Source organism: Copadichromis virginalis, linkage group LG10 (assembly GCF_057382275.1).
Source record: "Copadichromis virginalis isolate Kocher_CV1m ecotype Utaka linkage group LG10, C_Virginalis_male_GT1.1, whole genome shotgun sequence".
Taxonomy (NCBI): Eukaryota; Metazoa; Chordata; class Actinopteri; order Cichliformes; family Cichlidae; genus Copadichromis; species Copadichromis virginalis.
The window spans coordinates 17,548,633-17,565,119 of record NC_140627.1 but is presented as its reverse complement, the minus strand read 5'-3'; the positions used below and the strand labels follow the sequence as shown (position 1 = coordinate 17,565,119).

The 16,487-nt window shown below is 40.7% G+C and overlaps 2 protein-coding genes across 2 annotated transcripts; one reads left to right on the top strand and one right to left on the bottom strand.

The window, feature by feature from the left end:
• The first annotated feature begins 317 nt into the window (after nt 1–317).
• On the top strand, nt 318–5,415 carry LOC146700208 (tyrosinase-like). Its single transcript, XM_085470303.1, has 5 exons — nt 318–1,167; nt 1,418–1,634; nt 4,313–4,460; nt 4,559–4,740; nt 4,920–5,415. Exons 1-5 carry the CDS (start codon nt 346–348, stop codon nt 5,183–5,185), a joined length of 1,635 nt encoding a protein of 544 aa, XP_085326429.1. The 5' UTR covers nt 318–345; the 3' UTR covers nt 5,186–5,415.
• A 2,806-nt stretch (nt 5,416–8,221) lies between these two features.
• Nucleotides 8,222–15,941, bottom strand: chordc1b (cysteine and histidine-rich domain (CHORD) containing 1b). Its single transcript, XM_085470300.1, has 11 exons — nt 15,726–15,941; nt 13,087–13,136; nt 12,947–13,003; nt 12,623–12,783; nt 11,989–12,089; nt 11,721–11,779; nt 10,254–10,324; nt 9,915–10,020; nt 9,647–9,766; nt 9,485–9,547; nt 8,222–9,304 (listed from the first exon to the last, which is right to left on the bottom strand). The coding sequence occupies exons 1-11, from the start codon at nt 15,787–15,789 to the stop codon at nt 9,125–9,127; spliced, it is 1,032 nt and encodes a 343-aa protein (XP_085326426.1). The 5' UTR covers nt 15,790–15,941; the 3' UTR covers nt 8,222–9,124.
• Nucleotides 15,942–16,487: the final 546 nt, after the last annotated feature.

Sequence of the window (16,487 nt, the reverse complement as noted above, 5' to 3'; positions counted from 1 at the left end):
AGAAAGAACACTGTTCTGATGTAAAAGTGGGCATACAGGTTTATCTTGCAGTAGACTCATCAGATAACCAAAACCAAAAAAGCCCCACAAGCCATAATTATTTCAGTTTTACATCACTAAAGTCTGCAGGCTGTAGGCTAGATACTGTTAATCCCATTCAAAGTCTTATTTTTCATGGTAGAGTGCATAACCTCCCCCACCCCCATCCCCTGAAGTGAGGTGGAGCAGCATGTGACTGCCTCTACAAAAAAAACTGGTGGGGGTAATGGGCGAGGATTTCAGCCAAGAATTCATAACATTTCTGGTTAATTTCTTGGTCTTGGTCTAACGTGAAAGATTGCTGTAATGTGGTCTCTGGAAATCATTTGTTTTCTTCTGTGTTTTGTACCCAGTTATCAACAGTTCCCCCGCTTGTGCGCAACTCAGGAAGCCCTGCGCACCAAGGAGTGCTGCCCGCCTTGGGAAGGAGACGGCTCGGCCTGCGGTGCCAGCTCGGGCCGGGGCACCTGCGAGGATGTGGTGGTCTCTGCGCACCCCGACGGGCCGCAGTACCCCTTCTCGGGATTGGACGACAGAGAGAAGTGGCCCTTGGTTTTCTACAACCGCACATGCCAGTGTACTGAGAACTTTATGGGTTTTAACTGCGGGGACTGCATGTTTGGCTACTTTGGTGAGAACTGTAATGAGAGGAGAGAGTCTCTGAGGAGGAATATATTTCACCTGTCCAGGGCGGAAAGACTCAAACTCGTGTCCTACTTGAACCTGGCCAAGCAGACAATTAGCAGGGACTATGTTGTGGTGACGGGAACCTACAGGGAGATGCAAAACGGAACCAACCCGATGTTTGCCGAAGTGTCTGTGTATGACGTGTTTGTGTGGATGCATTACTACGTGTCCCGGAATGCGCTCTTAGGCGGGCCGGGGAATGTGTGGACCGAAGTGGACTTTGCCCACTGGGCGCCTGCATTTCTCCCGTGGCACCGAGCATACTTGTTGCACTGGGAGCACGAGATCAGGAAGCTGACTGGAGACACGAGTTTCACCATCCCGTACTGGGACTGGAGGGATGCCCAGGGCTGTGACGTGTGCACAGACGAGCTGATGGGGGACCGGAGCACACAGGATCCCAGTCTTATCAGCCCCGGCTCGGTCTTCTCATCCTGGACGGTAAACGCGTTCACTTGCTCTCACTTAATTAAGGACGAGACAACCTTTCTTTACGCATACGGCAATTTTTTTAAACATAAAATATACAATAATCAACTATACAACAACTGCAATAATACAATACTGCTTTTGCAGTCAGCTTTTGGTCTCATACAGTCAACTCGGAGTAGGACTATTTTCAAAGTGTTCTAATTTCAAACACATTTTCTTTGCATGCTCTGTACTGTTTACTGTCTGTCTGCATCCACAGGTCCTGTGCTCCCAAGCCCAGGACTACAGTGCCAGAGGTGTGCTGTGCGATGCTACAGAAGAAGGGCCCCTGCGTCGTAACCCTGGAAACCACAATCGCAATTTAGTGGAACGACTACCAACTTCAGATGATGTGGAGTTCACGCTGAGTCTGACCAACTATGACACCGGACCAATGGACCGCAGTGCCAACATGAGCTTCAGAAACACTCTGGAAGGTCAGATAAGCCTGACCACATACACAAACCCAGACTGCAATTTACCTCTCTGCACTCCTATTTTTCACTATCACTCATATAGTCTTTGCTTTTACTGCGTTATTTTGATTCTCTGCCTGTCTCTGGGCACCTGAAATGTGTAGGCTGCCCTCGATTTCTTTGGTTATTTGCAGTTCATTTTGAGGCCTTTGAACTGATTTTTGCACATACAGTGAAAATGAAATTTGATTAAAATTAACCTCAAATTGGGGTCTCCAGTGTTAAAATTCACTCAGTAAAATGCATCACAAACCCCCCCCCCCCAAAAAAACTAGTGTTTCTTGGGTTTACTATTATATAATACCTGTGTAGGATTAAAGTACCTTCAGGATTACAGCAGTGTATTTCCACAAATTCAGCTGTCATAGAAAGAAAGGGACTAATCGATAAACATTTACAGAAATGTGACAAAATAAAGTTTATCAGGTTGTTCGGACATGATGTTCCACCCAAACTGCATCAGTAACTTTGACTGTAAAAGCATCTTGAACCCTACTAGAAGGGATGGAAAGATATTCCCTTAATGAGCGTTTATGGTGATAACATAAAGCTCTGTCTAGCAGATTCGTCCAAAATCCTCAATAGCTGTGCAGTTGTGTTGAGAGCTGTTCCCTGCAAGGGCCACACCATATGATTTACATCATTTTCATACTTGCCAAACTAGTCAGTTAGCCCACATAGATCATGGAGAGTGCATTGTCATCCTCTCTTTTAAAATGTTTCATAAAAAGTGATAACTCAGAACAGTTTATCACTGTTTTGCAGTGATCCTTCCTCTTAAGGAGACAAGTGGATAGATAAACAGATCCACTCTATCCCCTTACTAAAGGGCTTAAGGTTTAAAATTTATCCGTACATTTCCTTTGACTGGAGCTGTATAGCTATATAGCTATAGCTACATTTTCACACTTCTGCATTGAAGTGACATGACTTATGTAAATAAAAACAGAATTTAATTTTGTGTAACATCAAAAACCCAACTACATGCTACTACAGTGGGGCAAAAAAGTATTTAGTCAGCCACCGATTGTGCAAGTTCCCCCACCTAAAATGATGACAGAGGTCAGTAATTTGCACCAGAGGTACACTTCAACTGTGAGAGACAGAATGTGAAAAAAAAAATCCATGAATCCACATGGTAGGATTTGTAAAGAATTTATTCGTAAATCAGGGTGGAAAATAAGTATTTGGTCAATAAGAAAAATACAACTCAATACTTTGTAACATAACCTTTGTTGGCAATAACAGAGGTCAAACGTTTACTATAGGTCTTTACCAGGTTTGCACACACAGTAGCTGGTATTTTGGCCCATTCCTCCATGCAGATCTTCTCGAGAGCAGTGATGTTTTGGGGCTGTCGCCGAGCAACACGGACTTTCAACTCCCGCCACAGATTTTCTATGGGGTTGAGGTCTGGAGACTGGCTAGGCCACTCCAGGACTTTCAAATGCTTCTTACGGAGCCACTCCTTTGTTGCCCGGGCGGTGTGTTTTGGATCATTGTCATGTTGGAAGACCCAGCCTCGTTTCATCTTCAAAGTTCTCACTGATGGAAGGAGGTTTTGGCTCAAAATCTCACGATACATGGCCCCATTCATTCTGTCCTTAACACGGATCAGTCGTCCTGTCCCCTTGGCAGAAAAACAGCCCCATAGCATGATGTTTCCACCCCCATGCTTCACAGTAGGTATGGTGTTCTTGGGATGCAACTCAGTATTCTTCGTCCTCCAAACACGACGAGTTGAGTTTATACCAAAAAGTTCTACTTTGGTTTCATCTGACCACATGACATTCTCCCAATCCTCTGCTGTATCATCCATGTGCTCTCTGGCAAACTTCAGACGGGCCTGGACATGCACTGGCTTCAGCAGCGGAACACGTCTGGCACTGCGGGATTTGATTCCCTGCCGTTGTAGTGTGTTACTGATGGTGACCTTTGTTACTTTGGTCCCAGCTCTCTGCAGGTCATTCACCAGGTCCCCCCGTGTGGTTCTGGGATCTTTGCTCACCGTTCTCATGATCATTTTGACCCCACGGGATGAGATCTTGCGTGGAGCCCCAGATCGAGGGAGATTATCAGTGGTCTTGTATGTCTTCCATTTTCTGATGATTGCTCCCACAGTTGATTTTTTCACACCAAGCTGCTTGCCTATTGTAGATTCACTCTTCCCAGTCTGGTGCAGGTCTACAATACTTTTCCTGGTGTCCTTCGAAAGCTCTTTGGTCTTGGCCATGGCGGAGTTTGGAGTCTGACTGTTTGAGGCTGTGGACAGGTGTCTTTTATACAGATGATGAGTTCAAACAGGTGCCATTCATACAGGTAACGAGTGGGGGACAGAAAAGCTTCTTACAGAAGACGTTACAGGTCTGTGAGAGCCAGAGATTTTCCTTGTTTGAGGTGACCAAATACTTATTTTCCACCCTGATTTACGAATAAATTCTTTACAAATCCTACCATGTGAATTCATGGATTTTTTTTTTTCACATTCTGTCTCTCACAGTTGAAGTGTACCTCTGGTGCAAATTACTGACCTCTGTCATCATTTTAGGTGGGGGAACTTGCACAATCGGTGGCTGACTAAATACTTTTTTGCCCCACTGTATGTTTGTCAAGCTGATGAGACCCTTTTCATTTTATAGGATTTGGAGACCCTCGGACGGGGTTGGGAAACAGTTCTCGTTTGGGCATGCATGCTGCTCTACACGTGTACATGAACGGATCCATGTCTTCAGTGCAGGGCTCTGCGAACGATCCCATATTTCTGCTTCATCATGCGTTTGTTGACTGGTGAGAGACAGAAACACCTTAAAAACACAGAAAACCGTACATTTGCACTCAATGCTTGAACTTAACACTGGTACTGTATTTGTTTTTGTCCCTGTTAGCCTTTATGAGCAGTGGCTCAGGAGGCACAGACCATCTCCATCCCAGTATCCGGAGTCAAATGCTCCTATAGGGCACAACAGCGAATACCACATGGCACCAATCCTACCTCTGCACAGGAACAGAGACTTCTTCATTTCCAGCAAAGACCTGGGATATGAATACACCCACCTGCTAGATGCTAGTGAGTTACCCTATGATCGCCTATGCCAGTTCCTTCTTCTTCTTATTGTTCTCGTCTCCACTCATTGAATTTTGCCCTTAGGGGCTTAGGTCATTTACTTATCTTGGTTTATTGAAACCTAAAAAGTAAACTCTACTGTTTTGCCTACTTTGACATAACCAGCTATGTCCTCTTTGCAGGTCAAAAGCTAGCAGAATCATTGCACCCTTCCCTCGACGAGTTGCGGGACGTGTGGCCGTGGCTGCTTCTTGCAGGGCTTTGTGGAGGAATTTTGACAATAGCCATAGCTGCTGCGGTCCTAACTACAAAACGATGGTACAAAGGATCATCCTGGTTGCGTGCTAGAAGCTGGAAACATGCATTTGCTCTCCCTGAAAGACAACCACTTATCCGGAGCAATGAAATAGAGGAAACCAACCAACATAACTACCAAACAACTATGTGAAGGCAAAGCCTGTCTAGCTTAGCCTTATCGATCTATGAATTTTAATATAAAAGCACTGTGAATTTTTACTTTGAACTATATGCTAACTAAAAACAACTTCTATGATATCTGATATTTCCAATATATTTAACTGTATTACAAGTGGGAATAAAAACCTGTGCATGCAGTAACTTTCAAAAATGGATTATGGGCCATGTTAAGCTTTAAACATGTTCCTCCTACAACTGGTATCTTGTTATCTTGGTATCAAACTCTACCAAGAAGATCATTTCTGACATGGTCTTTACAACGTTTATGGATTTTTTCAAGGGGCTGTTCCACAGTGACTCGTCACATTTATTCTCTAGATTTCATACAGTTTAGTTGATTACCTTGAAAATCAGGTCTGGAGTGTGTTGCATCAGCCATATATACACAAACATTTATTATGGTTTATTAAAAGCATGTCATGTGCATATATACACAACTGCAATTCAGAGTAAAGAGAAAAGTGTTTCATCAGAGCCTTTTTTTTCTTTGTTATGTTTATGTGGGAGTTGACTGAACCACATTTTGATTAATGTTTGAATTGATTCATGTTTGTAATGTGAAAAATGTTTTTTGGAAGAGAGAGAGAAAAAGTTTTATCTGCTTAAAAGTGAAGAACCGAGACTTCAACAGCAACGGGATTAGGTTCAGATTTCTAACCTATGACGAATGCAATAGATTAAAAAAAACACAGTGACATTTGTAAAAGTCCTTGCAATTCCAAAAGTCGATGCAGTTCAAAAGCTTCTTTTGAAAGGTCACACCTACTTTTATCTAAAAAAAAAAAAAAGCATTCAGCTTCCCACACTCGTTCACTCATGAAAGAGTGTGAGATTAAAACAAAACCCTGTTCTGCATATGTTATACACCCATACGCCAATTTATTAGGTACACCTATTCAGTTTCTTGGCAACGCTAATATCTAATCAGCCAATCACATGGCAGCATATCAATGCATTTGCAGATGTAGAAATTGGTCAAGATGTCCCGTTTGAAGTTCACAGCGTGCATCAGAAATGGGTGGAAGGAAACATGAGTTTAAATCATCTGTGTGAAACAGAAATATGCTTTTGTTCTGTAGCTATGAGACTGAATGTACACTTGCTGACCACTTAAATAAGGTACATCTCTTTATTTATTTATTTTATGCATTTAGGCATTTAGACATAGCAAAGGTGACCTGCTGAAGTTCAAACCGAGCATCTGAATGGTGAAGAAAGGTGAAATAAGGATTAAATGACTTTGAATGTGTCATGGTTGATGGTGCCAGACATGCTGATGTGAGTGTTTCTGAAACTGCTGATCTACTGGGATTTTCCCTGCACAACCATCTCTAGGCTTTCCGATGCTTTCAGAGAATGGTTGGGAAAAAGAAAATGAGTTCCAATGAGCTTTGCCAAAAAATGCCTTGTTGACATCAGAGGTCAAAGGAAAAGACTAGTTCAAGCTATTAGGAAGGTAACAGCAATTTAAATAACTATATTACAAAACAGGGTATGCAGAAGGGCACTGCTGAATGCACACGTTAAACCTTAAAGCAGATGGGCTACAGCAGAATAGAATAGAATAGCCTTTATTGTCATTGTACAGAGTACAACAAAATTGGAGTGCCACTCCCTTGGTGCAAGATTCAATAATAAATATAAATGTAAAATATAAAAAGTACAATAAAACAATCGCAAGTACTCAAACAATAGTAAGTACGATATATACAGGATAGCAGCATTAATATAATGACAGTATGAATAGCAGCATGATATAATGGCAGTGACGGTACGGTATAGCTAAGCAGGTTCAATTGTTTTTGTGCTTATTTACTATGGTGATAGCTCTGGGAAAGAAGCTATCCCTGAATCTGCTTGTCCTGGTTTTATGTGACCTGCACCGTCGGCCTGACGGTAATAGTTCAAACAGTTGATTGCTGGGGTGAGAGTGGTCCTTGATGATATTGCCAGCTCTGCTGAGGTACCGAGAGTTTGCAGTGACCTCCAGGCTGGGCAGAGAGCAGCCAGTGATCTTCTGGGCTGTGTTGATGACCCTCTGCAGTACTTTCCTGTCCACAGCTGAGCACCCTGCATACCATGTTGTTATGCTGTACGTTAGGATCCTCTCTATGGTGGCTCTGTAAAATGTCACCAGCAGCCTCTCCTTCAGGTTGTTCCTCCTGAGCACTCTCAGAAAGTGGAGACGCTGCTGGGCCTTTTTTACCACCGCCATGGTATTTGCAGTCCTGGAGAGGTCATCAGAGATCTGCACGCCCAGAAACCTCATGGAGTGTACCCTCCACACAGTTCCCATGAATGTAAAGTGGGGCCGGGTCTTCTCTGCCCTTCCTGAAGTCCAAGATAAGTTCTTTAGTTTTCGTGGTGTTCAGTTGGAGGTTGTTACCTGAACACTCAGTCAGTCTGTTGACCTCATCTCTGTAGTCCAACTCATCCCCCCTTGAGATGAGTCCAACCACTGTGGTGTCATCCGCGAACTTTATGATTGTGTTTGAGAGATGGGTAGGGGAGCAGTCGGATGTGTAGAGCGTAAACAGGAGGGGACTCAAAACACATCCTTGTGGAGACCCGGTGCTGAGTGCCCTGTCTGAGCAGCAGACAGGGTCACTGCTGTGAGCCAAGAATGGCTAGTTTTATGTTGGCAAACTTTGAGTCTATTAGTACCAAGTGATAATTGTTCAAATACCACAGCCTACCTGAGCGTATCCACCCTCTGATGGACACTTCCAGCAGGATAACACATCTCATCACAAACCTCAAATTATCTCACACCGGTTTCTTGAAAATAGCAACGCGGCCTCAATTTAATAGAGTACCACTGGGATGTGGTGGAATGGAAAATTCACATTATGCTTGTACTGATGCAATCATGTCAATATGAACCAAAATATCAGGAGGGTTTCCAGGTCCTTGGTGAATTTATGCCATGAAGAATAAAGGCTGTTCTGAAGGCACAAGGTTTATTTAGCAAGGTGTATATGTTAGAATTCAAACCACAGACAACCACTCCAGTTTTAAAATTTAATCTCAGAAGTTTATTTATTTTTTGGTCAGACAAACTGGTTCCCTTTCCTAGAACTTTACTTTTCCATTGCTTCTCCTTTTGCCAAATAACACTTCATACAATCTAAGCCTAGACACATGCTTTCTAGCATAGCATTTTATGATACAATATTTTGCTTAAAATACTTTGTATTTAATTGGCATTACAGTACATCCTCATTAAAACCACACTACTTTGTTTTGACAAGAAATAAGATAAATACAGTATCTGAAAGCAAAACTTGTACAAAATTTACATTGAGTGTAGTGAAGTAAAAAACATAATTTGGAGCAAATTTACAATTTTTACTGAGAAAAGTATGGATAGTTAGAGTGCATCTCCAAAGTATATCTCAAGATAATTCAGCTGTGATAGTTCTCGTCTCACAATTGATTCAGAATACATTTCATAAAACACAAGTTTGGATAACATATTGATGTAAGCGGACAAATCAAGACAATCCGGGGCAGCTTTTTGGTCTGATGTATTAAATTTATGAAAAACAAAAATGATTTTATTCCTGAAAATATGAGATCTGGTCACAGCCACGGTCCATTAGTGTGACATGGGTCTGCATGGGTGTGAAAGTGAGCAGAATTAAAACTGACAACTTATTTTAAGGCATGATGTAATTTTCCAGGGACTTCAGTGCAATTTAGCTGGGACTTGACTGGAAGCCTGCTGAAACTCAGTTTTTAAATCACTGTGGAAAAAAAAATTATATATAAAAAAAAAATAACGAAAGATTCTGTTACTACAAGTTGACTTCAAAGAAAGGCTAAAGTTAAAGAGGTAACGAATTAACTGTGAGGAATGTGACCTTGGGTTCAGTTAAACATACACACCGTGTCTTTATTTTCAATCTTATCAGTCATCTTCATCTTCATCCTCGTCCTCACTGTCAGATTTTTGCTTCTCGCTCTCCTTGGGTGGAGCAGGAGGAGGAGGAAGGTCCAGACGGGCCCAGGACATCGCCTCGGACTTCTTCATGGCTACCTCGATCTTGGCCGCCATCATGTTCACCAAACTTTTACTCACGTCTATCACCTGCAAGACAAAAGACTCCGTTAACAAACAGGGTGCGAAAGAAAAAAAATTAATTAAAAAAAATTTAAATTTGCTATTTTTCTTGTTGGTTTCAATTACATCACAATTAAAGAAAATAAATGAGTTCAAACTGAATGAAATGTAGTGCAGACTAATAACATAATAATAAATAAGACTTACTCCCCAAAGGCTGATTTTCTGCTCAAATTCCTTCTCTCCATCAAATATAATGTGTATGTCGAGCTGAAGGAGAAAAGCAAAAATCAGCATTAGATAATAAGAAGGAAAAAAATCCAAACCCAAGATGTTTTGATATGAAGAGGAACGATCGGATAGACTCACCGTAGTGCTGTTGGCATCCACATAGCTTAGCTCTGGGACTGCATTCTTGGCATAGATAGAAATGATGACCTGCGTCCCAGTCTGGTGCCAGTCAAACCGACACGGGACCACCTTCTTACCCTGTAAAGAATTTTCATACAAGACAAATGTTCAAATTCAGCTCTTCAGCCTCTGCCAGCAGACACCACTAGATGGAGTCACAGGTGAGTTTCCTTTATGCAGGCCTGCACACATAAATGATTACTTGCTGCCAAGCTGGCACACCTACCGCATCTTTTTTCCTCCATAGATGTGTTCCCTTTGTACAGCCCTCTTGAGAGAGGAAGGTATTAAAGTCTGAGGTTTTCCTTTTACAGCAGCTCCAGTATTTCATCCTGGAGATGCAGGAAAGATATAACACCTGCTGGATTTTTAGCAGTCAATAACTTGTCACTCAAGAGAAAAGGTAAACAAGACTAACAGGAGAATCATAATGGTGCCTTCATGTTTCTTTTACAGAGAGCAGATCTAATATTCCGCATTAATGTAAGAAACACATTTGGAAAGGAATCGGGTGAATTTAACACTCTCTACATAATAATTTGAAAACGCGATAAGTAATACTAACCCTTCGTGAAAGATGGGAAATCCAGCATGGTATAGGCACACATCCGAATCACTTGCAGGTCCTTCAAAACTCTGAGGATAACAAGAACAGTTGAGCCCTCAACAAACACTTTTTTTGCTTTTTTGTCAGGCGAAAAAATGCAAATGAGGCAATTAGCTCTTTTTTAACCATTAAATGTCTTGAGTTAAAGTTTAAGAATTCCAACTTTGTTACTTCAACTCTTGTTGAGTCTGAAGGCACCCAACAACAACTTCCTCAACTGTCCTGCTTATAAAAATCTAAAGCTCAGCGGGGGAAATAATTATTTGATGCCCCGCTGAATTTGGAAGTTTGCTCACTGAAAAGAAATAAACAGCCTCCAATTTTTATAGTAGTTTCATATTTAATGGAGAGAGACAGAATATCAACCATAAATCCATGGAAACAAACAAACAAAAAAATCCCACATTACATAAAAGTTAGAAGTGATTAGAGTGTAATTCTAATTAGAATTAAGTATTTTATTCTGATACTGTCAAATGTTGGACGAGAACCTCCTTCAATCAGCCAGAACACTGAAGATGAATATTCCAGAATTACAAAGACCCAAAATATACTGCTAACACAACAAAGGAGTGGCTAGCTGGTCTTTATACCCCAGTCCTATAGAAAATCTATGGAGAGAGCTGAAGCTTGGAGTTGCTTATTAGGAGCATAGAAAACAAAAGGACTGAGTTTCTGTAATAAGGAGTGAGAAAAAAAAAAAAAAAAAAAAAATCACTTCTGAGATATGTGCAAACCTGGTGACCAAATACAGGAAACATCTTACTGCTGTGCTTGCCAACAAGGGTTTTTCCACAAAGTACTAATTCATGTGTTTTGGGGAGATTAAATACTTTTTTCACCCAATGACATTCAAAAACAATTTAGAACTTTTATGCATTTTTTTTCTGGAAATGACAGTCTCTTAATTACTTTGCAACTCAGCAAACGATCATTTCCACTGTAATAGTCTATGTACCAATGTTTTAGAAAAATAGTTCCTGCTAAAAAAGTCCAAAAAAGTACCAATCCAGGCTTCTACAAAGACCCAATCTTATGGATAAACTAAAAGCAAGAAACCCTTGAGAAAATGTGTTGTGGCTTTCAAGCAAACAAGTTAAAGTACAATTATGTAAATCACTACAATCCCACTCTAAGCTTCTACTACGCATGTCAATGACAATTTTACTCACAATTTCTGTTCTAATCTTAGAGTTTCTGCTCTGACAGACTCGATTAGCTTGAGCCCCCAAAAACTTAGCTTTATATCTATCTCAGAGAAAATGCAGAGACAGAGGAAAAAGATCCACTTCCCCCTTTTCAGAGAGCAGTTTTGCAATACTATTTATCACGAACAACTCGGAATTACACATATACTTACAAAGAAACAATACAACCTATGAAACAAATGTGACTTCATACATTAAAGCTGCTGTTAGTACTTACTTTAGTACAGCTTCCGTTTTTACAGGACGTTCCAATTTTGATCTCATCACTTTCTTCCTCTATAAAGACAAAATAATTGAGCCCATGAAGAAAATTATAAAACAGTACATTGACTCTTATGAAGCTTTAACTCAAATTCTATTATGTGAATGACACAGACGATGGCAGCTTCCCAGCAGAAGTCCTACTGACACCATCACCTTTCTGTCTAAAATGTAAGAGGTAATGAGAGAAACAGAAAAATACAAAAAACAAATTCAGCTCTTACCTTTTGTCTCTTCAGCATTTTCAGTTAGTTTAAGTTTCTCCAGTGCCTGCTTCAGAGATGCAGAGACTTTATGCTGCAATCTCACCGCTGGCTCATCAGGACTATAACAACAAATATATATTAAAATACTATAAGGAAAACAAAACAAAAATGTGCTTCTGTGTGCAGTAATCATTTGGAAGGGTGATTTTTGGTGCAAACCCAATCTAGGATCTATACTCTGCTTGAGAAGGGCTTTAATATTTCAGTGTTAAGTGCTTGAGCCTGTCCACTTTCTTTTAACAGTGGGGGAAACCACCCAGGTTATAAAACAAAACCCTAAACCTTGGTAAGAACACTTCAGAGTATCCCGTTGATGCTTAGCTTAGCATTGAAGATTTAAGTCCTAAAAATACCCCGTAAACAGAGCTTATTTTTCATGACAATTTAGTTGCCTTGACTTTAGATTTAACCAAACAGTAATCCGTTCAGCCTTAGGTCCAAGTGCAACACAGAACACACACACACACACACACACACACACACACACACACACACAAAAAAAAAAATGACAACACAGAAACATGATGCCTCCAGAAATGGCTATCGCTCACATGAAAGCATTAAAAAACATAAAAATATGGCTGATGCCAACCTTGGTCTGCATATCGCCTCCTGAGGTTTCGGTGCAGAGATGATGTACTCATTAAACTTTGGCTTTTGGTCCTCTAACTCCTTCTTTTCTCCTGAAGATGTCACATCTGGTTTCACCGGCTCAGGGGGCTTCTCTTTGTTGTGGGGACCTTTTGTACAGCCCTGTGAGGAGAAGGTCACCGTGTTGGACTCGCACAAAATAAAAGCTCAGGCTGTTTTGGCCATGGCAAAGGTGCCAGTCAATAACTATGAAACAACAGACAACAGAGACATCACCATGGAGAATAGAGCAGAGAAAACGACTAAGGTTAAACAGAGAACTTACAACAATGCTGAGGAAGTCTGAGAAGTCAGTAGTTCTTCTCTTGCAGCAAGACCATCCCTGAAGGAAATAACAGAAACATTAGCTTTGATCAAATAACAGGAAGAGGACACAAGCTAGCTGTGCATTTTCGGGTGCTTTACCTTCAAGGCATCGTGGAATACTGGGACTCCTGGATGATAGGTGCAGCCATCTGTGAAAACAAAATGCATCTTTGATTAACTTTGGGGAGAAATCGTGTAGTTGTGGGAACAATGACTGTTTACAAGTCTGCTCTAAATAGCCGCTGTGGAAAAGTGTACGTTTGTTTTGAAAAATGCTGACTGTAGTTGTAGAAAAGTAGCCCGAACGCTTTAGGGAGCTTTATGTAATGATGGGTAGTTTGCAGTCAAGTTTGGCCACTCAGAGTATTTATTAAAAGGTACTCAGAATGATTTAAAGACATAATGCAAAAAATTTGAACTGACATTCTAATATGTGCATATGTAAACTGTAGGATTAAAACAACAACAACAACAACATATATACCAATAACTACAAGAAGTGTTTACCGGAAAGACAGAATGGCATGAACATCCTTAGTGTTCAAAAAACAAATTTTTATTACTTGAGCAATCTACAAAGCACAAAGTACAATATATACATACACATTTAACCAATATATTAAAATGAGTATGACCATTTGAAAATAACAGATTTGTGATGCACTTTAGTCACACTACCATCATCATTATTTGAGGTTTTACTGTAACTCGTATTCTATTTTCATCATCTACTCTTTAAAAATAAATCGCTGCAGAACGAATAAACGAATTAAACCTGTAGTACAGCCGGAGCTGTGCCCAATCTGTGCTTCCTGACTTTGACACACCTCTTGCATACCTCTGAAGGTAAAGATAATATACTCGACCGTTATGAGAAAAGAAGCATCCCATTAAAATGGAAATCAGACTGGACTCCTACACAGGGGGTGTACACAATGTTAGATTACTTGAGGATAGAGGTGGACCATTCTAAAGAAAGGAAATAAGTCACGTTGAGGTTTCTGTCGTGGGAGCTGAAGACAAAATTGCGATCTTGAATTTTATTTATTTATTTTTCAATGTGGCTTCATATAAACACAAACAACACATCTGTTACAAGGAGAATGGTGTGGCTTATAATGACAGCGATCGTCTTCCTACTCCACAGTATTTGTGGGTTTTGTAAGGTGACTGAAAATGCACATTTTTTAAAGAAGACAAAAAAGGGTAGAATTTAATTAGTTATCCTTTACATGCATGAAATATTAATAATCACAAATTCACCATATGTCAAATAAAAACTGGACTTTAACTGTATAACAGGCTGGAAACACCAACTGATCTTTGGGCACCCTTTAAATTTTTAAGGTCTATGTCGTAGATCTATATTTTGCTAAAATTTAAAAAAGGTGTTTACATGTACCTCTTCTGGGTACATGCAAACACATCATGTTTGCCTGTGTAAAATGTCCTGATTTCTAACTGGTTGCTCCACCTGCTCTCGCTTTCACATATCGATGTTTAGCTGCTGGCAGTGAACACTCTGGGCTCAAAACACAGTTTGGCTTCCCTCAAGGGTAAGCCTGGCAGTCAGAAAAAAAAAGATAATGATAAATACATTGCACTTCTTTTCATTCACTGTGTGTATCGCGGAGGAAGTAGTTTCCCCCTACTAATTTTACATCTTTGACTGTCAAGGGAAGACATGCGGGATATACAACTGCTTATTGAAACATGCTCCAAGTACAGAAAACACTATCAAATATAGAAACCATGTAGGCTAACCAGCAGATGGAGAATCATCCGAGTTATGAGAATGATTATTAGTTCAACTTCCAACATCAGGGTCAGACAGCCAACCTCAGTAACCCCAAAAGTCACAAGGGAGCTCATCGCTTTTAGTTGGTGCATGTCAGAGTGTTATCTGTGTTTGTAACTGATTTAATCACAAATACGTTTCATAATACAGAAGCACTTGTTACCTAAATGTGCATGTATTTACTTGTATTTTAAGGTTAGCCCCCCCTCCCTCCCCGTTGTTGTGCTGGTATTTTTTTTAAGGCTTTTCTTGTATATATTTTCTTGCACACTGTGGTGACTCTTTTAATAAGTAGTTAACTGCCTACTGGTCCCACTCGTCTCTTCAGTTTTCTCTTTAAATTGTTTGCATTGATTATGGAAAGCAGTTAAAAGCGAGCTAGCATCTACTTTCTTCTAAAGCCAAGTGGAAAAGTTCAACGACTCACAATAATTAATAATTCAGTCACATAATTACCAGCCGGATGAACTAAGATCACTATAAGGGATGCCGATTGTAAGCAAGTGATTAAAACTTCCAACGTTGAATTGAAAATGTGACTGCCGCATTCACACTACTTGTATGGCTACACATGTAACGTTGTATACGTGAATAACGATCTTTAGATACTTTATGTGGAAGGAACCGGCTTTCTGAAACTTTAAACCGCTTACAGCGTCCGCACAACCGTCCCGCAAAGTCTAACGTTGCCTTTTAATCGCAGGAGCTTAACATGCTAACTACAGCATGATAAAACTAACTCACAGAGGGCCCGTGTGTTATTTATCAGATATAAAACGAAGGAAACGAATGAATTAAGTTGAACAGCTAACTGACATAAGGTTAGCAACACGGGCCCATCGGGCCTGCTCACGGTAGAAATTTCCAGATGATGAGAGGTTAGCTTGCTAACACTCAGGGAACATACAATGGACATCGATAGTAAAGTAAGACCACTCACCGGCTGGGTTATTTTCTGGATCAAATCGTTGTCCACATCCCTTATTATAACACAAAACAGACATAGTGACTGGTGGGAGAAGTACAACGAATGATCAGATTTCTAACTAACCACTACAGAGCTCGTGTGTCAGAGAGCTCGCCGCCGTTTGCTTTAAGGTGTTGAACATTACACTTCCGGATGTTGTCGGCTGCACTCGGCAAAGATCGGCGCTTGCCCGCCACCACCTCCAGCCTGTGAGCGCACTCCGGTCCCACACAGGCGACAGCTGATGCTGGCCGCTTCCAAACTTGCAATAAGCGACATCTTCTCTGGTTCACATCTCTCTCGGACTTTAACCTTATAGAAAACGAATGTAGAACTTATCTAATCTTAGTTTGGTTGTAACTATTGCAAATGCAAGCCGGGATAGCCCTCTGCACTCAGGCTTACAGTTATCAGGTGCATGGAACGGGGGCAATAGCTATATAGTTTTACGAGGATAGCTGCAGTGTACTAGATAACTGCCTATCGGGATATATCTAAAGGCTTTTTTTCGCGCATCCATAAGCGGCCATTTTGCCTTTCTTTCTTTTCTTTTTTGTAATTATTGAGTGAGAATGGGACAGGATTTAATTTCACTGATTGCATCGGTTTCATCTAAAGGTAGGTCACTTTGCAATGTGTAAGTGAAGTCTGTACAAATGTATGCAGTACCGGTACTTAAGCGACACACTGTAGCAACAAAGTGTAAGTTAATAAACTCGTGGATTTTGCAGAGAC

What these genes read in the sequence shown, in the direction of transcription:
- chordc1b (XM_085470300.1), bottom strand. Translation starts at nt 15,789, where the DNA reads ATGTCTGTTTTGTGTTATAATAAGGGATGTGGACAACGATTTGATCCA. An exon ending in CAGACTTCCTCAGCATTGTT is followed by an intron (nt 12,784 to 12,946) that starts GTAAGTTCTCTG and finishes TTCTCCTCACAG; the next exon opens with GGCTGTACAAAAGGTCCCCA. An exon ending in TATGGAGGAAAAAAGATGCG is followed by an intron (nt 9,767 to 9,914) that starts GTAGGTGTGCCA and finishes AATTCTTTACAG; the next exon opens with GGTAAGAAGGTGGTCCCGTG.
- LOC146700208 (XM_085470303.1), top strand. Translation starts at nt 346, where the DNA reads ATGTGGTCTCTGGAAATCATTTGTTTTCTTCTGTGTTTTGTACCCAGT. An exon ending in CATCATGCGTTTGTTGACTG is followed by an intron (nt 4,461 to 4,558) that starts GTGAGAGACAGA and finishes TGTCCCTGTTAG; the next exon opens with CCTTTATGAGCAGTGGCTCA. An exon ending in CACCCACCTGCTAGATGCTA is followed by an intron (nt 4,741 to 4,919) that starts GTGAGTTACCCT and finishes TCCTCTTTGCAG; the next exon opens with GTCAAAAGCTAGCAGAATCA.